Source organism: Tamandua tetradactyla, chromosome 12, assembly GCF_023851605.1.
Source record: "Tamandua tetradactyla isolate mTamTet1 chromosome 12, mTamTet1.pri, whole genome shotgun sequence".
In the NCBI taxonomy this organism is placed as follows: domain Eukaryota; kingdom Metazoa; phylum Chordata; class Mammalia; order Pilosa; family Myrmecophagidae; genus Tamandua; species Tamandua tetradactyla.
The window spans coordinates 63,870,769-63,891,947 of record NC_135338.1 but is presented as its reverse complement, the minus strand read 5'-3'; the positions used below and the strand labels follow the sequence as shown (position 1 = coordinate 63,891,947).

Sequence of the window (21,179 nt, the reverse complement as noted above, 5' to 3'; positions counted from 1 at the left end):
TTCATGTCTTTTTCCATTTTGTATTTGGATTGTCTTTTTGTTGTTGAGTTGAACAATCTCTTTGTATGTTCTTGATACTAGACCCTTACCTGATACATCATTTCCAAATAGTCTCCCATTGTGTAGACTGTCTTTTTACTTTTCTGACAAAGTTCTTTGATGCACAAAAGTGGTTAATTTTGAGGAGTTCCCATTTATCTATTTCTTTCTTCAACACTTATGCTTTGGATATGAGATCTAGGAAACTACCTGCTATTATAAGATTTATAAGATACTTTCTTACATTTTTTTTTAACAGTTTTATGGTCTTAGATCTAATGCTTAGGTCTTAGATCCATTTTGAGTTAATTTTTGTATAGTTTGTGAGATAGGAATCCCTCTTTCATTCTTTTGCATATGGATATCCAGCTCTCTAGGCACCATTTATTGAAGAGACTGTTTTGTCCCAGGTGAGTTGGCTTGTCTGCCTTCTCAAAGATCAATTGTCCATAGATGAGAGGGTCTATAAATGAACAGTCTATTTGATTCCATTGGTCAATATATTTATCTTTATGCCAGTACCATGCTGTTTTGACCACTGTAGCTTTGTAATACACATTAAAGTCAGGTAGCATGTGACCTCGACTTCATTTTTCTTTCTCAGGACATTTTCAGCTATTTAGAGCACCCTGCCCTTCCAGATAAATTTGGTTATTGGTCTTTCTATTTCTGAAAAGTAAATTTTGGGGATTTTAATTGGTATTGCATTGAATCTATTAATCAATTTAGGTAGAACTGATATCCTAACTATATTAGGTCTTCCAATCCATGAACGCGGTATGCCCTTCCATTTATTTAGGTCTTCTGTGATTTCTTTTAGCAATTTCTTGTAGTTTTCTTTGTTATGGGTCTTTTGCTTCCTTAAATTTACTCCTAAATATTTTATTCTTTTGGTTGCAATAGTAAATGTAACTTTTTCCTTGATTTCCCCCTCAGATTATTCATTACTACTGTATAAAAACAGTACAGATTTTTGAGTGTTGATCTTGTAACCTGCCACTTTGCTGTACTCATTCATTAGCTCTAGTAGTTTTGCTGTGGATTTTTGTGGTTTTTTGACATATAGTATCATATCATCTGCAAACAGTGAGAGTTTTACTTCTTCCTTTCCAATTTTTGATGCCTTGCATTTCTTTTTCTTGTCTAATTGCTCTGGCTAGAACTTTCAACACAATCGTGATAGTGGACATCCTTGTCTTGTTCCTGATCATCGGGGGAAAGTTTTCAGTTTTTCCCCACTGAGGATGATGTTAGCTGTGGGTTTTTCATATATTTGGATTCCCTTCTATTCCTATTCTTTGAAGTGTTTTCAACAAGAAAGGATGTTGAATTTTGTCAAATGCCTTTTCTGCATTAATCGAGATGATCATGTGGTTTTTCTGCTTTGATTTGTTGATACGGTGTATTACGTTAATTGATTTTATGTTGAATCATCCTTGTATATCTGGGATGAATCCTACTTTGTCATGGTTTATAATTCTTTTAATGTGCTGCTGGATTCGATTTGCGAGAATTTTGTTGAGGACTTTTGCATCTATATTCATTACAGAGATTGGTGTGTAATTTTCTTTTCTTCTAGTATTTTTGTCTAGCTTTTTGGTATGAGGGTGATATTGGTGTCATAGAATGAGTTAGGTAGGCTTCCCTCCTCTTCAATTTTTTTTGAGGAGTCTGAGCAAGATTGGTACTAATTCTTTCTTGAATGTTTGGTAGAATTCACATATGAAGCCATCTGGTCCTGGACTTTTTTGGGGGGGGGAGCTTCTTAGTGACTGATTCAATTTCTTTACTTGTGATTGGTTTGTTGAGGTCGTGTATTTCTTCTCGAGTCAATGTTGTTCATGCCTTTCTAGGAAGTTGTCCATTTCATCTACATTGTCAAGTTTATTGGTGTAAAGTTGTTCATAGTATCCTCGCATTACCTCCTTTATGTCTATGGGATCAGTGGTTATGTTTCCTCTTGCATTCCTGATTTTATTTCTTTGCATCCTCTCTTTTCTTTGTGTCAACCTCACTAAGGGTCCATCAATTTTATTAATTTTCTCATAGAACCAACTTCTGGTTTTGCTGATTTTCTGGATTGTTTTCAATTTAATTTATTCTGTAATAATCTTCGTTATTTCTTTCCTTTTGCTTGCTTTGGGGCTAGTTTGCTGTTCTTTCTCTACTTCTTCCAAGTGGACAGTTTATTCCTTGATTTTTGCTCTTTTTTTATATAGGCATTTAGGGCAATAAATTTCCCTCTTATCACTGCATTGCTGTATCCCAAAATTCTGATGTGTTTTCATTTTCATTTGCCTCAAGATGTTTACTGATTTCTCTTGTAGCTTCATCCTTGACCCTGTGGTTGCTTAAGAGTGCACTGTTGAGCCTACATATATTTGTGAATTTTCTGGCCCTCTGCCTGTTATTGATTTCCAACTTCATTCCTTCATGATCTGAGAAGGTGTTTTGTATGATTTCAATCTTTTTAAATTTATTGAGACTTGCTTTGTGACCCAGCATGTGGTCTATCCTTGAGAATGATCCATGAGCACTTGGGAAAAGGTGTATCCTGCTGTTGTGGGGTGTAATGTTTTATCAATGTCTGTGAAGTCTACTTTGTTTATTGTATCATTCAAATTCTTTGTTTTTTTAATTGATCCTCTGTCTAGATGTTCTGTTCATTGAGAGAGCAGGGAATTGAAGTCTCCAACTATTATGGTAGATGCGTCCCTTTTTCTTTTCAGTGTTTTTAGTGTTTGCCTCATGTATTTTGGAGCATTCTGGCTCAGTGCATAAATATTTATGATTGTTATGTCTTCTTGTTGAATTGTTCCTTTTTTTAATACATAGTGTCCTTCTTTGTGTCTTTCAACTGCTTTACAATTGAAGTCTAATTTGTTGGATATTAGTATAGCTACTCCTGCTCTTTCCTGATTGTTACTTGCATGAAACATCTTTTCCCAACCTTTCACTTTGAACCTATGTTTATCCTTGGGTCTAAAATGTCCCCTGTAGACAGCATATAGATGGGTCCTGTTTTTTAATCCATTCTGCCAGTCTATGTCTTTTGATTGAGGAGTTTAATCCTTTAATGTTTAGTGTTATTACTGTAAGGACAGTACTTTCTTCTACCATTTTGCCTTTTGGATTTTATATGTCATACTTAATTTTTCTTCTTTTTACCGTTACTGATAGGCTTCATTTCTATACTCTTCCCCACACCTCCCCTGTCTTTTCGTATCTGCCTCTAGTGCTCCCTTTAGTATTTCTTGCAAAACTAGTCTCTTGGTCACAAATTCTCTCAGTGATTTTTTTTGTCTGAAAATGTCTTAATTTCCCTCTCATTTTTGAAGGACAATTTTGCTGGCTATAGAATTCTTGGTTGGCAGTTTATATCTTTCAGTATCTTAAATATATCATAAATATATAAATAAATATATATCTTAAATATAAATATACAGCACTGTCTTCTCACCTCTGTGGTTTCTGCTGAGAAATCTAGGCATAGTTTTATTGGGCTTCCCTTGTATGTGATGGGTTGCTTTTCTCTTGCTGCTTTAAAAATTCTCTCTTCTCTTTCACATCTGACATTCTGATTAGTAAGTGTCTTGGAGTACATCTATTTGGATCTATTTTGTTTGGGGTACACTGCACTTCTTGGATCTATAATTTTAAGTCTTTCATAAGTGTTGGGAAATTTTCAGTGATAATTTCCTCCATTAGTTTTTCTCCTCCTTTTCCCTTCTCTTCTCCTTCTGGGACACCCATAACATGTATATTCGCGTGCTTCATGTTGCCATTCAATTCTCTGAGTCCCTATTCATATTTTTCCATTCTTTTCCCTATATTTTCTTTTGCTGGTTAGATTTCAGATGTCCCATCCTCCAGTTCACTAATCCTATCTTCTGCCCCTGAAATCTAACATTGTGGGTTTCCATTGTTTTTTCATCTCTTCTACTGTGCCTTCATTCCCATAAGTTCTGTGATTTGGTTTTTTAGACTTTTGATTTCTTCTTTTTCTTCATTCCTTGCCTTCTTATATCCTCCCTCAATTCATTGACTTGATTTTTTATGACATTTTCCATGTCTGTTCGAACATTCCGAATTAATTGTTTCAATTCCTGTATCTCATCTGAATTGTTGGTTTGTTCCTTTGACTGGGCCATATCTTCAATTTTCCTAGTGTGATTTGTTATTTTTTGCTGGCGTCTAGGCATTTAATTTCCTTAATTAGATTATTCTGGAGCTTGTTTTCACCTTTTTTTACCTAGGATTTTCTTGCTGGATGACTTTATCGTCTATTTGTTGTTTGACATTCAGGTCAGCTTATTCTAGACCTCTAGCTTAGGTTTTGTTTAATAGATCAGAATTTTTCAGTCCTTGTTTTCTTGTTTCTTGCCCTGTCTGTATGGTATATATTTTTGTTTTTTCCTTAGGAGGGTCTACTTAGGTATTATAGACCCCAGTCAGATTTTTGCAGACCAAACTGGCCTCCTCTCAGGAGGAAAGAGTCACCTGCGTCAGTTTTCCCTGTGGGCAAGACCCAGCAGGTTGAAAGACTTTCCTATGAAGCCTCTAGACTCTGTTTTTTTCCTATCCTGCCCAGTAAGTGGCAGTTATCTTCTTGTGGATCCAACCATCAAAAGGTAATGTGGTTCCTTTAACTTCAACAGACTCTCCCGGCTGGGGGTGTAGTTGAGACAGAGAAGAGGTTGTAGGCTAGCTTTAATCACTTCAGTTTTCAGACCCTGGGGTCTGAATTCTTTGAGGGAGGGATTCCACCTGAGCTGGGCCCCGTCCCTCTCCTGGGGAAGGCACAGCCTCCAGCAAAGCTCTCAGATAAACTTTATTCTGCCCTCGCCTGGGGCAGAAGGGCCTGAGAAGCCTTGCAGTTGTATCCAAAGTGCAGTCAAGCTGTAGAAACACAGCCAGAAGAAAGAAAAATCTTTTTCAGAGCAGGACCCCTGTTCCTCAGGTTTGCCAATGAAGAGCTTAAGTTGGTATGTTGGTTAAGTTGGTATGTTGCTTTGTGTATCTCCAGGTCCTATAAGCCCCCTCCTCTCCTTCAGGGCCCAGACCCTTTCAAATATTTTGTGCTGTCTGATTCAAAGAAAACTCTGTTGTTTATTTTTTTTTCTTTTTCCATCAGCCCTACCCCTTCTGAGCCAGGGCAAAAACCAGCAACTTCAGCTCTTACTTGAGGTTCAGCTGAGCTGCGGGCCTGTTTCTTAGTAGTCAGAATTTGTTAATTAATTCCACAAATTGGAGCTTGGCTGGGCTCAGCCCCTTGCTGCTAGTAAAGTCTTTTTCCTATCCCCTCTGAGCACCAGCCTGTGGGGGAGGTGCGCGTGCCACTGTGGCTTGAAGGATTCACAGTTCTGGGTGGGATCACAGCAGATCCAGCTTGTCCAGACTGGTGTAATCTGTGTGTCCAGTCACTGATGTGGCCCCAGCAGTTGTTCTGTACTGTTCCTGGCTATTTGGTAGCTGCTCTGGAAGACGAACTAAATCCCACACCTCATTAAGCTGCCATCTTGGCTCACTTTTATAGTTTTTATTTTACTTTTCTCTTTCTATTCCATGGGTAAGTCTGAGATCATTCCCAAAGTATTTCGGGTCTCTCCTTCAGGTGTTTATTATATTTTTTTTTTTTTTGAGAAGTGGGTGCATGGGCCAGGAGTTGAGCCCAGGACTGCTGCATGGCGGGCAGGCATGCTATGTCACCAAACTACCTATGCACCGCTGTCTAGCTTTTACTAAACTAAGGTAGAATTGTACCCCCTACATGAGCTCTGAGCCTCGTTTTGGCTGGGAATTACTGACAAACCAAGTGCAAAAGGGGACCTTCAACACAAACCCAAATCAATACAAAACTTGAGACAAATGGAGTGAAACCAACTTGCAAAATAACCTTATTAAGTTAATCAAATGCCCCAAACACAAAAGAAAATCACAAAGCATGTGAAAATCCAAGAAGAAATGGCCCAGCTAAATGACCAAATCTAAACACCAGAGGGGACACAGAATATGGAACAATTACTCAAGGACAGTTATAAAGAATATCAAGAAGAATATTATAATAAAGAATATCAAGAAGACACTAGAAGGACATGAAGAAGAATTTGAAAGATTAAATAGAAAAATAGCAGATCTCACAGAGATGAAAGATACGGTAGACCAAATAAGAAATACACTAGAATCACATGATAAGAGATTCAAAGAAGTGAAAGGAATAGTAAGTGAACTTTAAGACAGAACAACTGAACTACAGACACAAAAGAAGAAATTGAAAAAAAGATGGAAAAAAATGGAACTGAATCTCCAGGAAATGACAGACAACAAAATGTGCACAAATACAAGAATAATTGGTGTCCCAGAAGGAGAAAAGGCCTGGGAAGGTTAGTTGACGATATCATCAGAGAAAACTTCTAAACCCTTATAAAAGGCATAAATATGCAAATCAAAGATGCCCAAAGAACCCCAAGTAAAAATAAATCCAAATAGGTCTACTCCAAGATACATATTAATCAGATTGTCAAATGCTGAAGAAAAGCAGAAAACCCCAAAAGCAGCACAAGAAAAGTGATCTACTACATACAAGGGAAAACCACAGTAGTTTGCACTACTCAACAGGAAATCATGGGAGCAAGAAGGCAGTGGTATTACACATTTAAGATCCTGGAGGAGAAAGGCTTTCAGCCAAGAATTCTTTATCTAGCCAAGCAGTCCTTTAAAATTGAATGATAAATTAAAACCTTCAGAGACAAAGACTGAGAGAACTAGTTAACAAAAGACCTGCCCTACAAGCAAACTCACTGCCCTCCCCATCTCTACTTGGGACATGACTCCCAGGGGTGTAAGCCTCCCTGGCAATGTGGGATAGAAATCCTAGAATGAGGTGGGACTCAGCATCAAGAGATTGAGAAAACCTTCTCAACCAAAAGGGAGAAGAGAGAAGTGGGACAAAACAAAACATTAGTGGCTGAGAGATTTCAAATAGAATCAAGAGGTTATCCTGGAGTTTATTCTTATGGATTATATAGAAAACCCCTTTTTAGTTTAAGGTGTATTAGAGAGGCTAGAGGGAAGTGCCTGAAACCACAGAGCTGTGTTCCAGTAGCCATATTTTTTAAGATGATCGTATAATGACATAGCTTTCACAAAGTGACTGTATGATTGTGAAAACCTTGTTCTGATGCTCCTTTTATCTACAGTATGGACAGATGAGTAAAAAAATATGGATTAAATATAAATAAGAGGGGGAATAAATGTTAAAAATAAATTGAGTAGAGGGAAATACTAGTGGTCAATGAGAGGGAAGGGAAAGGGGTATGGTATGTATGAGTTTTTTCTTTTTTCTTTTTCTGGAGTGATGTAATTGTTCTGAGAAATGATCAAGGTGATGATGTACAACTATGTAATGATATTGTGAGGCACTGATTGCACACCAAGTATGGAATGTTCATACTTTAAGAATGTTCATGTTGTATGTTGATTGATTTTATTAATAAAAATTTTTTTAAAAACTATAAAAATAATTAAAAAATAAAGCTAGGCAGATAGGCCAGATAATACATTCAGGGGTAAATGTCTCCCTGACAACAGGGGACATGATTCCCAGGGTTGATCCTGGCCCTAGCACCAAGGAATGAACAATGGCTTCCTAACCAAAAGGGGGAAATGAAATGTATCAAAATAAGGTATCGGTGGCTAACAGATTTCAAATGGAGTCAAGAGGCTATTCTAGAGTCTACTCTTATGTAAGCTTCAGCTAGATATTCCTAATTGTCATGTTCTGTCATACCCCAATAAACATCATTCCTGCTAACACTGACGAACACCTGGGGCTCTGAGACCCTACAAAAGTTTCATGTACTGTGTTTACTTTTCTGAAACCTACAAGCGCCAGAGGATTCCTAGGCCAGATAAGACCTGAAACCCACAGGAGTCAGCTTCTCCAAGAATATTAAATAAATTCATTCCCCTATCCTATATTGTCATCACCCCTTTTTAACAAGAAAGTTAGAATGGGTATAGCCCAAAGATTCCTGTAGACTGGGACTAAGATCAAAGGAGAAGGAGTTAAAATAAAGAAAACAGAATTTAAGAAATGAGTATGACTGCTGAATCATTATATAAATATTCATTTTAGTCTCCAGTGTCTTGGAGCAGCTAGAAGGAAAATTCTGAAAATGTGGACTGGTAAACCATACCAAATTTTGAAATCTGTTGTTGTTACATGTTGAAATGTACTTTGAAAATTATTGCTTTTTTTGTTTGTTTATATTTCACAACAAAAAGTATTTTTAAAATAATGCTAGTCATAATCCACTACGTTGATGTCATGTCTCATCAAGAAATATTTACTTGTATTTCTTAGTTCTCTAAATTTTTAGGACCCAATTCAATGTGGGCTCATTAAAGAATTTAAGTGAAATTTTTAGAAAACCAAAAAGCCATAAAGAGCAATGTAAACGAGGTCCCCACAATTTCCACTTCTAGGATTTCATAACTCACACAGGCACTAAACATATGTACCAGGATGTTCAAGGCAGCAGTCAGTCTATAATAGCAAAACAGCCACCAAAGGGAGGACCGGCTTCAACAACATTACAAAGTATTTACTGAGCACCACCAAGTGCCAGACACACTGTCCTCCAGGGACCTGCAATGCCTTCTATCCACACTGTCCCCCACAGTGCCCTGTAATGCCTTCTGTCTTGGTTTTCTTCCTGTTGCCTCCCAATGTTACCCCTCATGAACTACTACCTCTCCTGCATTGTCAGCTTCAATCAACCCTTCCAAATCTGGTTCAGATACTACCTCCTCAACAAAGTCATTTCAGATCTCCTCTGCTAGAAATAATTTCTCCCTTCTTAAAAATCCATTTAGTTTTTTTTCTATCTTTCTAGCTTTTTTTTTTAATCTTGTCTAGACATTATCTTGGTCATGTTTTATCTCCTCTGTTAGATCACACACTCCTTAGGGGCAAAGTACATATCTGGTTTGCCTTTATGACCTCCATGCCCTGCTGGGGCTCAAAGAGTATTAGCTGAACAGGCCACAAAGGTATAATATTGTGAATGTATGTAAATTCTACACCATCCCAATTAGATTAGTCAGGTTATACAACTCTATCATGTAGTCTATCTTCAATTAAAATTCAATTAATGTGCTTTCATTTTACAGAAAATATGACATTTCTGGAGTCTTTCCCAAGTTGCCACACCAAACCCAAAAAGCTGTGTTTTCACATGGCTGCATTTGTCAGGGTGTGGTAACGTGTACACAGGCTCTAGGTAACACTGCCAGCCAGTGTTACCCTTTCCCCAGGGTTCTGAATAGTCATGAAATCTTGTGATTCCTTAGACTTGTTGCAGCAGGGCCTATGGGGAAAGCTTTCGGTTCTGTAGCAGAGAATGCCAGCCAGAATGCTCAGCCAATCCACCTACAATTAAGGAAACCAAAGTTCAAAGAAGCTGAGTTACCCAAGGTCACACCCCTAGGTGGTGTGAGTGTTTTGGCAAAATCATACTCGTCTTCCCAAACTTTAGTGAAAGACAACTCTCCAAGCTTGATCACTGTGCTGGTTTGAAACCTATGTACATTGAAAAGCCATGTTCTTTTCATTCTAATTCAGTCTCATGGGGGCAAACCCATTGAAGGGTGGGACCCATTGACTGAATTGTTTCCATCCAATTGTGGGCGTTATGTTTTGATTAGATTATTTCCATGGAGTTGTGACCCTGTCTATTCAGGATGGGTCTTAATCAATTTACCCGAGTCCTTAAAGGAGAGAGAAAGAACTCAGAGAGCAAAGGCCTAGACACAGGCCTTTGGAGATGCAGAAGGCCTTTCTTACGTGAAGGTATCCTCTTCTTGGTGCCTTATTTTGGACATTTTCACAGCCCTAGAATTGCATGTAACTTAATAAATCCCCTTTATAAATGCCAATCCATTTCTGATATATTGCATTCCAACAGCATTAGTAAACCGAAACAATCAAAAACCCGATACAACCCTAAACTGACAAAATCACTCAGTCAACAAAAACAAAACCAGTGAGGGATGCTGATTTTTTTCTTTACCCTCCTTATTCTACTGGAAGAAGTCTTTCTGTGGCAATTTTAGGGTGAGGAGCACTTTGTCATCAACAATCCCAAAACTGAGAGAGGATGTGATTTTTCAGATGTGATGTGATTTTACAGATGAGTAAGAAGTGTGCTTTCTAGTATAATGGTGGACCCTCTCTCTGGGCTCCAGAGACCCATGTTCTAGTTCCAGCTCCCCTAGCAACCAAGAGTTGTGTGACCCAGTAAATGATCCCACTGGGTAAGGATGTTTTGTAATATCACATATCTCATTCATTAAAAAAAGAGTTGCGTGTCAGACACGTGAGGGCACTGGGGTTGCAAAGCAGTCCCTACCCACTCAGGGTGGCAAATCATGCAGCAAACTACTATACTTAATTCTAAAGCGTCCGGGCCTGAGCTGTGCTATACTTGGATTCCTTTTAATCCACTCGAATCTCAGCCCGAGTGTCAGGCCTACTGGACTACCCACTCTATAGCAGCCCCCTCCGTTGTCGCTCCCAGCACCTGCGTTCAAGGTTGCACCTCCTGCACTTGGCACAGGGCCTGGAAGCCAGTTACATGCTCAATTAATGCTGAAAGGATGAACGAAAGGTCCATAAAACGAGTTTGACAGGCACGGAGGAGCCCTAGACAAGGCTGTGAAAGGCATCCCCGGCAGAGGACTCAGCGTCGGCAAAGCCCTCCGTACCGAGGGGAAATCGAGGTGCCGGCCAAGTAGCTTTAGAGATGACGAGGAGGTGAAGCGAAGGCGTGGGCCGGGCCAACCTAGCCGCGCGACCTCCGCCCGCTTCGGGCCTCAGTTTCCCCACGTCCCTCTCGGCACCTCACCTGGGGCGGCAGGAGGCGCGGCGGGCGCGGCACCTCCGCGCCCGGGCCCAACTGCTGGGCTGCCTGCTGGGCCGCGTCCCGCAGCCGCCGCGCCGCGTCCTGCAGCATGAAGGGCGGAGGCGGCGGTGGAGGCTGCGCTTTCGTCACCTGCTCCAGGACCCGCCGCAACTGCTCCGGGCCCAGCGGGGCCACGCGCGCGACCCTGCCGCTCTGGCCGGAGGGAGCCCGGCCGCTACCGCCATCCTCACTACTCTCCTCGGCCTCCGGTTCCGCGCCCGCCATAGCGGCCGAGGTGGGGATTCGAACCCAGTTCCCCGAGAGTCGACTCGAATGTGCGTCACCTGGGAAAGGGGCGGACTACGGAGCGCCCCGCAGGCCAAGATACTTCAGAAAGCGACCGCACCTGTGGGTGAGACCACGCCGTTCCAAGGGCTGAATTAGCATAGTTGACCTGGCTTTTTCTTATTGCCTGGCAAGGGCGTGTTTAACTCTGAGGCGTCACTTCCTCCAGGAGCCCTCCCGGATCTCCCAGGAGAAGGTCTTCGGGGTTCCCAGAGCCCCCTGCCCCGGCACTTATCACACCATTCAATTGTTCTCGATGTCACCGTGCATCGGAATCACCTGAGGATCTTGTCTAGATACGGAGATTTGGGGACCTCACCCCCAGACGTTCTGATTTTATAGATGTGGGTGAGACCCAAAGCTTGCATTAAAAAAAAAAAGTTATCCTATATGCTCTCTTTTCTTTCTTTTTTTATAGCAGTTTTGAGAAATATAGCATACCATATAATCCATCCAAAGTGTACATTCAATGCCTATTTACTATAAAAGAGTTGTGCATTGGTCAGCACAATCAATTTTAGAATATTTTCATTATTCCAAAAAGAAAAACCCCACACCCCTTAGCAGTCACTCTCAATCCCTCTGTCCTTCCCCAGCCCTACATAACCACTGATCTAATTCTGTCTCTATAGATATTTATTTATATTTAAAGAATACTAAAATATCACTGTTAGCTATAGTTCATAGTTTGCAGTAGTTGTATTTTCCCCCCATATACCACCCTATTACTAACACCTTGTACTAGTGACATACATTTGCTATAGTTCATGAAAGGACATTCTCATATTTCTACTATTCACCACAGACATAGGCCACCACAGGGCTCACCGTAGTCCCATGGCAAAGCTTGCATTTTTAACGAGGGTGTCCCCCAACCCCAGACTGTTCCTAAGGAGACCCACCCATCCTTATCCATCTATCCACACTAGGCTACCTTGAGGGCAGGAGTGATGTATTACTCTCAGTGCTCTGCACAGACCCTGCACAGAGGGTCTGCTCAAGGGATGAATAATAGATGGATAGATGTCCAGACCGAGGAAACTTCCCACCTCTGCTCCACCAACACCTCTTCCTCAGCCCAGTCTTTCCTGATTGCCCCTTCTCTTTACTCTCGTGGCTCTCTGCAGCCTTCTCATCTTGACTTGTAGTGGCATGTCTCAGCTTTGTTCCCTGAGGAGGGCAGGGGGACACCAGCCGGAGGAGGGAGGAAATTTGCATTTTGCAGCACAATATGATGCTGATAAATGGGGCAGGCTGGAGTGCAGGCTAGTGTCCATGAAGGTTCTGGAAGAACTTCTGATTATTTTTCTCACCACGGGAGCATTTTTATCATCATCATCAATATTCACCATATCCCAGCAGTGCTGTAAGTTAATTCATTAGTAGTCCAGCTAAGACTGGGTGAGAGGAGAGAGCAGATGTGTGGAATTTCTTTGAATTGCTTTTTGCTTTCTGTGCTGGTTTGAAACTGTTATGTACCCCAGAAAAGCCATGTTCTTCTAATCCAATCTTGTGGGTACAAACCTCTTGTTGGTGGGAACTTTTGATTAGATGTGACCCACCAAGTCAAGGTGAGTCTTAATCTTTTTACTGGAGTCCTCTAAGAAGAGAATAAATGGCTGAAAACAGAGAGAGCTCAGAGTGAACACAGAATGCAGAGACATGACAGACCCTTGGAGACAGAATATGCCCCAGGAGATGCTGAGCTAAGAGAAGAAATCCAGAATTTACCCCTCGGAAGCTAAGACAGGACCCACAGACCCTTGGAGAAGAAAAATGCCCCAGCAGAAGGTAGAAAGACCCACAGGAGCTGAAAGAGCAATTTTAAAAATCAACCCAGGAGAGGTGGGCCCGCAAACATAGCTAGGTGCCTTCCCACATGATAGAGGAACCCCAAGTATGATGGCCTTTCTTGAGTGAAAGTATCCTCTTGTTAGTGCCTTAATTTGAACATTTTCATGGCTTTAGAACTGTATATTTATAACCTAATAAATCCCCTTTATAAAAGCCAACCCATTTCTGGTATATTGCATTATGGTAGTATTAGGTTTTTTTTTGGTTTTTGTTTGTTTGTTTGTTTTTTGTATGGTCACACACTGGGAATCGAACCCAAGTCTCTGGCATTGCAGGTGAGAATTCTGCCACTGAGCCACCGTTGCACCACCCAGTAGCATTAGTTTTAAGTTTTGAAAGCAAGCCTTTCTCATCCTCCTGTCCTCAGGACTCCACTCTAATATTAACCACCTGAGAAGGTCACCTAAGGCCCCCTAGATCCAAGAACCCCATTTTTCCATCCTCTCTAGCTCTTGTTTAGGAAAGGGAAGTGTACACTCTGAGGGCAGCAGCCTGTCCTGGCTATTACACACTGTGTCCCTGCAGGCAGGTGCCTGCATCACCTTCTTGAGGTATGATGCTAACCTGCTTACACGTGTCTTTTCCAGGTGTCCGCCACCCCAGGTCCTGCTTTTCTAACTTCAGAATAACAGTTGGCACAGCTGGCATTTGGGAGCATTTACCATCAGCCAAGCACCTCTCCTTACACTGAAGGGCTGTGGGCTGAGCTGCCGTTGATTTCAGTCAGAGCTCGGCAAATATTTGAGAAAATAGTGAATGATTTAGTACAGGCTCTCACTGGAGATTTTTCAAAAATGACTGGAACCCCTGCTGGATCCTGATGGGAAAAGGCGTTGACTTTAGAAAGCGGCTATGGTTTAAGTAAACATCCCTGACCAGACCTGGACACTGAGATAAATTCATCCTTCTGGCTGCAAAATGCAGAATTAAAAGGAGGAAATGTGCAGCCTAAGCAAAGAGTAGCAAAGGATAGTTTCCAGATGCTTCTGTGACGAGAAGGTACCACTGAGTACAAGCCCTCAGCTGGTTAAAGCCTCTGCTAGCAGGGATACGCGCGTCCCCTTTGCTGTTTTATAACCTCCCTAGAATGGTTCTGGCATGCAGTAGGCGACCAATAAATACTTGTAGATTGAATTATTTCCAGACCCGGATTTTCAACTTCAAGATATCCGTGAAAACGCAGGTCCCGCCTGTGAAATTCTGCTTCAAAAAACGATGGTAAAGCGGCATCCGAGAGCACCCGGATTCGTTGTGTGTCACCTCCAAGCGGTAGGCGGGGGTCGGATGGCCCGTTTTGCTTTTAAAGCAACTTTTCATCTTAGGCTGTGTCGGTTTTGAAGGCCTGACTCTGCCTGCCAAATGCGGGAAGCCCGCGATGGGATCCTCCTGTCTCCCACGCGAGCTTCCCGGGGAGATCTGCGATTCTCTCCCACGTCCTCGAAAGACAATTTTTACCAAGCAGTGTTTAAACGAGCAAAACCGGAGGGAAGAAAACGCAACACTCATGGCCCGTACGGGGATCGAACCCGCGACCTTGGCGTTATTAGCACCACGCTCTAACCAACTGAGCTAACCGGCCATCCGACGCTAGTTTCTGCCGCTGTTTTTATGAGGACTCTATGCTGCGCTCGCGCCTCCTGACAAGAGGCTGCAGGCGGCGGTGGATCTTCCCAATCTTCAATCACAAAAACTGAAACCCAGGACGCTTCTAGAAGGGAGGTAGCTTCCCTACAGGACTGAGGCTTTCACTGGGTAAATGCAAATTGCAGATCCGAAGCTTAGCTCCGGAGTAAGACGATTTCCAAATGTTTCAAGTCTATGCTATTTTTATTTATCTCCGAGAATCCTTGCAGCTCAAAAGCCTATATCATGGTTAAATAAAGGTTAGATAATACAGAAAACCAGAGAAAGAACAAAAAACGAAAATACTAAATTCCCCACCACCCAGTAACAGCAGTTGCTGGGGACCTGGCATCCTTCCTACCAGTATTTCTTTTTCATGGTACAGATATATTTAAAAATACATGTTTGAGACCCAATGTAACATTGTAAAAATAATACAAATTTTTATCTTGCCTTTTGTATTTAGTATTCCAAGGTAACCTTATCCCCAATTGCAAATATTATTTGAAATGGTTCCACAGTATTTCACTGAGTGATAACCATAATTCTCTTCCTCCCCTCCCCCTTTCCCAGAAGTGTCTTTATTTTGCACTTTCGTTAACTTTTTTAAATTATGGAAATTATAGCATTGTTACGCATAACACAATTAAGCTTCATAATAACATCTAATACGCAACCAACAGATTTAGTTTGTTAAACATTCTTATGTTGATGGTTCCAGTTTTTACTATTAGAAATACAACTGCAATGAGTGTGAAGCTGTTTCTGTATAGCTTTATTCACCCAACATCTATTTATTGGGTATCAACTGTGTGCCAAGTTTGCTTCTGAATGCTGAGTTAGATGGAGAAATGGAAATCACTGCCTCTAAAGCTATCATTTGTTGAATGTTCTTGATATGCTCCGTGTCCTGTTCTCCATCCTGGGCATCTATTCTCTCGGGGCATGTTGACAAGGGCATTGCAGAGGGAGCTTGCTACAGGATGGGATCAGAGAGAAGGCTGAGGGTTGACTGGAGTCAGGGAGAAGGGAGCCGGCTGACTCTGGACCCCAAGGAGGAGGAGAGAAGTAACAGGGAGTTTCAGCAGGAACATTTCATTTAGACCTGAATTCAGGTTCTACGTTTCCCACTTGTTAGCCATATGACCTTAAAATGTGCCTCTCAGAGCCTCTGTTTCTTTTTTTCTTTTTTCAAGAATCAAAGAAAACAGTATTTTATTTTTCTTATCTATTTTTTACAGAATAAACTTGAATAGCATTATTACATTAGTCTTAATGCTAGTGCACTTCAATTTATTTACTAAAAAAAAAAACAAACCAGCAAGTAAAAAAGACAAAACAAACCACCACTCCTGCTTTGGCAAGTAGATAAGACATAGGTTATACTAAAGTGAATTCCAGACAAGTTCAGTTTATTTTTGATATCCCCTGACAAGTGAGCGACAATACTATATCCAAAGGTAAGTATGCCTTGTTATAAGAAACCATCAACAAAATGAAAATATCTTTTGGTTTGATCATATCTTCCTGGGGGAAGTGAAAGCTCAAATTCAGCACAAGGCTGCCATAATTTCTCTTTTCAAAGGGCAACTTTGAAGGGATTTGTTAAAAACACCTATTAGGCCTGGCAACTAGCCATTCAGGTAATAAATGCAGAAATTCAAAACCCAAGGGAACTAAGCAGATTATGTTTGCTTATCTGTGGTCAAGCGGCTCAATTCCCCATGCAAAGGTAAAACCACTTGGACTTCTTCACCACCAAACCCCACCAACCTCACCACTTTTTGTTTTCCATTCTAAATTATTTCACATAATATGAACATCAGGCCTCTGGGCAGCTGAGGATTTCCCTCTCCTTCATGAACTCACTGAACCCTGGCTTAGAGTTTCTTTCTTCCTTTCAATGAACTCATAATGCTTTTGTGACAAGAGGAATAAAAAACTTTTATTCTTTAAATGGCTCATTCAAGTCCCACAGCTAGGACCTGATTGGCATTTTAGAGTGGAACTCTTAGTAGACCAGAAGGTCCATAATGGCAAAAAAAAGAGAGGTGCTTTTCAGTTTTAGTCTCTGCACCTAGAATAGTGCCTGGTATGTGTGCATATTTTGGAAATGATTGTTAAAGGAATGGATCAGAATCCACATCTTTCTAACTCTGAAGCCTACACTCCATCTTCCTCACCACAGTTTCCAAAATTTGTGTGATAATAAGAATCATCTGGCATAGTTATAAAACATAGAAATTGCTGGAACCCTCCCTAGGTATTCTCATCCAGGCCTACAAATGTATATTTTCAACATGGACCCTGTTCTAGTTTGCAAGCGGCTGGAATGTAATATATCACAAATGGAATGGTTTTTAAAATACAGAATTTAATAAATTGCAAGTTTACAGTTCTAAAGCTGTGAAAATGTCCAAATTAAAGTAAGGCTATAGAAATGTCCAATCTAAGGTATCCAGAGAAAGATACCTTGGTTCAAAAAGGACAATAACATTCAGGGTTTCCCCCTCAACTATAAAGGCACATGGTGTACATGGTGACATTTTCTAGCTTTTTCTCCAGGCTTCTTGTTTCATGAAGCTCCCCCAGGGGCGTATTCCTTCTTCATCTCCAAAGGTCTCTGGTTGCGTGGGCTCCTGTGATTCTCATGGCTCTCTCTCTCTCTCTTCGAAATGCTTCCTCTCTTAAAGGATTCCAGTAAACTAATCAATACCTGTAGGTAATGGGTGGAGTCACATCTCCCTCTAATCCAAGGCACGGAGCCTCGAATCAAGAAGGCCAATGACGTCCAACATTTCTCTCTCAGCTGGAAGGGCACATGGCGAACATGGCGGCGTCTGCTGGCTTTCACGTGGCTCTACCAAAAAGGCCCTCTGTTTCTTTACAGTAGTCTAAATAGTAGACACAGTGATGTCTGCTTTCTTCACCCCCCAGGTTTTGGAGCGGGGGGTAGAGGTTAAATGAAGGATAGCATTCTGTAAACTCTCCCCAGCTATGCAAAGGCTGACTTGGCATTAACCTTCATTGGAACTGAGTAAATCTTTGGGCTCTTTAACCAGAACGGGAGGCAAGGTACTCTTGGATCCACCTGTAGCAAACCCTGGAGCCCCCATCACTTGTTCCTGCCCAGACCAGGAACTGTTCTGCCTCTATCCTGACTCAGAGGCTCACGGGGGTCATGTCATGGTCCTCCAGGTCCCAGGCTTGGCACAACGGGTTCTTCATGATGGTCCTCCAGGCCCCAGGCTTGGCAAACAGGTTCTTTGTGATGGCCCTCCAGGCCCCAGGCTTGGCACAATAGGTCCAACATGTGCATTCCTTTTACTCCAGAGTGCTAGCCTGAAGCTGGGGTGACGTTCTTCAACACACTTACTCAGAGAAGGGAAGAACCTCCTAGAAATAAGCCTCCCCTCTACCCAGGACCCCTGTGATACACTACTCCTTCTCCCAGTTTCCCTTTAAATGCTATGTCCTGGTGGTAGACAAGTTCTTGATCCCAATTCTTCACCCCTTCCTGTATCTCTGCCTTTTGCCACATAGCTGGGCAGGTTCTCCCCCTGAAAACAAGTGTACTTTTGAATGCCCTTGACTCTGTGCTTGATCTTTTGACTTACTTTGGCCAGTTCTGAGTACAGGCTTTCAGAGAACTCATGTCTCCTACAGGTGTCTCTTTTGCCTTTGCTCTTCCTTGAGAAAACATGACCCAGCCAGCCTATTGGGTTCAGGAGGTTGACAGATACCTGAAGCAGAGCTGAATGCAACCTGAAGCTTAGATATGCCCAGTTTAGGCCCTGCTGAGATTAACACAGCAGCCCTAGACAACCAGCACGTATATAAACCAGCAGGTACATGGCATGATTGTATGCCATGAGATTTTGTTATGCAGCTATTGCTGACCGATACATTCCCCAACCCAAATCTAATTTAAATGCTTCCATTATACACTCATAGCACCACATTTGTTTTTGTCAAAGCCCTTAACACCACCTCTAATTGACAATTATGTGTGTGATTATGTTTTTAATATCAATCTCCCTCAAGAGATCATAAGTTGGGTGCATGGGAGGTTCAACAGTAGAATGTTCACTTGCCAGCAACCCCCAAAAAAGACAGACCATAATAAGTTTCTTGAGGGCAGTAATCAGACCTGTCTAAATTGAAACCATACCTAATAAATATTTGCTGAATAACTGAATTGTGAGTCTACTATGTGTCAGGATTTTTAATGAACTCCTCCAAATAACTGTGAGAGAGGGCCTCTTTATAGATGACAAAGTTGAGACTTTTCCAATGTCACAGGGTATAAGAGCTGTGACAAATCTGATGAAGAGGGGAAGAGTGGGCAGAAGAGAAAGATTTTGCTCCTTGATACGATGAGATAAAATGAGGAGGCCTGACACAGGTTATGTGGGAATGTGATGACTGGAGCTGCAATGGCAATCTTGAAACTACGAGGCAATGAGCCCAAGGATGTGTGGGAGACAGCACCACAGAGGATGGAAAGATACTGGGGCTTTGATGACACTGACCTACCCATCTCCATATTCTTGTTATATGAGATTACTAAGTGCTTTCAGTTAGGTGATCCATTACTTGCAACCCAATGCATCCTAACCAATCCAACAACCCTTATTCCCACAGGGTATGGAGATAGATATTTCCTTCAAAGTGAGATAGGATTATGGCAGTATAATTATATGCAGGAAGGCCCCCCAAACAAAGCTCATTTGCTAGAGGAGAAAATATTTCCAAAACCTCCAGTAAACCCACCAACTATTTCATTAACCTGGACTGGGTCACAGGGCCACCTTAATACAGTCAGTGGTAAGAAATAATGGGATCACAGTGACTGATTTAGATCAGTCATGATTCATCTCCTGGAGATAAGAGAGGGACCCATCTTCTTTAAGCACATAGATGAATCCTGTGGTCCAAGGAGAAGGGTTGAAACAGCTGTTGGGTTAGCATCTGGCAGTACCCACTCAAAGTGATAGGGTATATATGCAAAAAAAAAAAAAAAAAAAAAAAAAGGGAGAAAACAATGCAGGGAAGACAAAACTTCCCAAATGGCCTGGAAGCTGCAGGAGCACCAGCTTTTCACACCCTCCACTCTTCCAGTCTGACTTCCCTAGTAAACCACTGTGGCAGCTGGGGTGTCATCAGGGTTCCCATGGCCAGCAGCAGAATCCCAATCTAGCTGAATTTGGCAAAACAGATTTCATTGAAAGGATGTCAGGTAGCTCACCTGACCACCAGGAAGGCTGGAGAAGCAGGTTTGGAAAAGGAGCAGTGACCAGCATGAAAGAAGTGTAGCTAGAACCCTTCCTGCTACAGGATAATAATAGCACATAGTAGGTGTTCAATTAATGTTTGTTGAATGACTGTTAAAATTAACTGTGCTGGGCACTTCATGGGCCTTTTTGGTCTGGAAACACGCTCTTCTATTCTGGCCTGGTGCCATTTCTCTGATAATCTCTTTCACTCCATATTCTCTTTTACTTTTCTAGAACACCATTTCTTCAGAAGTCAGACCTTCTGGGTTAATTCTCTTTTCCTTCCTATGGCCCCTGTCTCTGTCTTTTTGTCTATCTCCTGAAAAATTTCCTTGAACTATCTCCCAACCTTCTTTTTACACTTTTAAAATTTTGAGTTAGCCCTGGTGCACACAGACAAAGAGAGAGCAAAACACTTTCAAAATTGAAACTGAATTCTTACCTGTCAATTCTGGGGGGAAAAAAGGAATGAAAGGGGGAAAAAAAAACAACAGAATGAAACTTTTCATTACATAACATGTACTATGCCAAAGCTCCTAGAAAATACAAAAGAAAAATAGGCAAACAGAAGGATGTTTCAGATGTTGCTTCTAATTTGCTACACCAAATCAGTTGGTTCCAGGGACTTTGAAAAAATATCCTTAAAATCTGTACAATGAACTGCAAAGCTTTTTCGTCCATTTTGGACCCACACAGATGTAACAGAGAGTCTTAGAAGAGCAGGCAGCTAGGAGACATGTACTTAGGTCTGAGCTTGTGGTGGTTACCACAAGAGAGGATGGTGACTTTGACAAAGCCTTCCACCTCCCCAGGTCTCCAACAACAGACCATTCAGCTTCTGTAACCCAAGCCCATCAAGGCTTAAAGTTTGTAATGGATCCTGAGTACTCATTGAAAACCAGGCTGCACCTGTTTGTGGTGAGGGACTTCCTGGTTCTGTCAACAAACATGTACTGAGTAAGTGGTAAGGGGCAGGTCCTGGACAAAAGTTAGACTCTGGGCAAAAGTTAGCCAGCATTTGCATTGTACGTCACCAACATCTCACGTAATCTTCATGACAACCATTTTGAGGGGTCATTTTAATCTCCATTTTACAAAACTGAGGAAATGGTCCTAAAATTGGCCACCCTGTATGATT

The 21,179-nt window shown here is 41.6% G+C and overlaps 1 protein-coding gene and 1 non-coding gene across 5 annotated transcripts in view; both read right to left on the bottom strand.

Annotated features, from left to right (window-relative positions):
- The window catches only part of ZNF839 (zinc finger protein 839), an 81,920-nt gene that overhangs the window by 36,003 nt on the left and 24,738 nt on the right, over positions 1-21,179 (bottom strand). Inside the window, exon 1 of one of the 4 annotated variants that reach the window (XM_077123591.1) lies at positions 13,707-14,225. The exons of 1 other annotated variant lie outside the window; for it this stretch is intronic. In XM_077123591.1, the coding sequence (XP_076979706.1) occupies positions 13,707-13,790 (84 nt within the window). In that variant the 5' untranslated portion in view covers positions 13,791-14,225. Of the gene's footprint in view, positions 1-10,946; positions 11,283-13,706; positions 14,226-21,179 lie in introns of those variants that run through there. 2 more of the 4 variants (XM_077123590.1, XM_077123594.1) reach the window with 2 other exon arrangements.
- On the bottom strand, positions 14,648-14,721 carry TRNAI-AAU (transfer RNA isoleucine (anticodon AAU)). The gene has a single exon. It is a non-coding gene; the product is annotated as a tRNA-Ile (tRNA).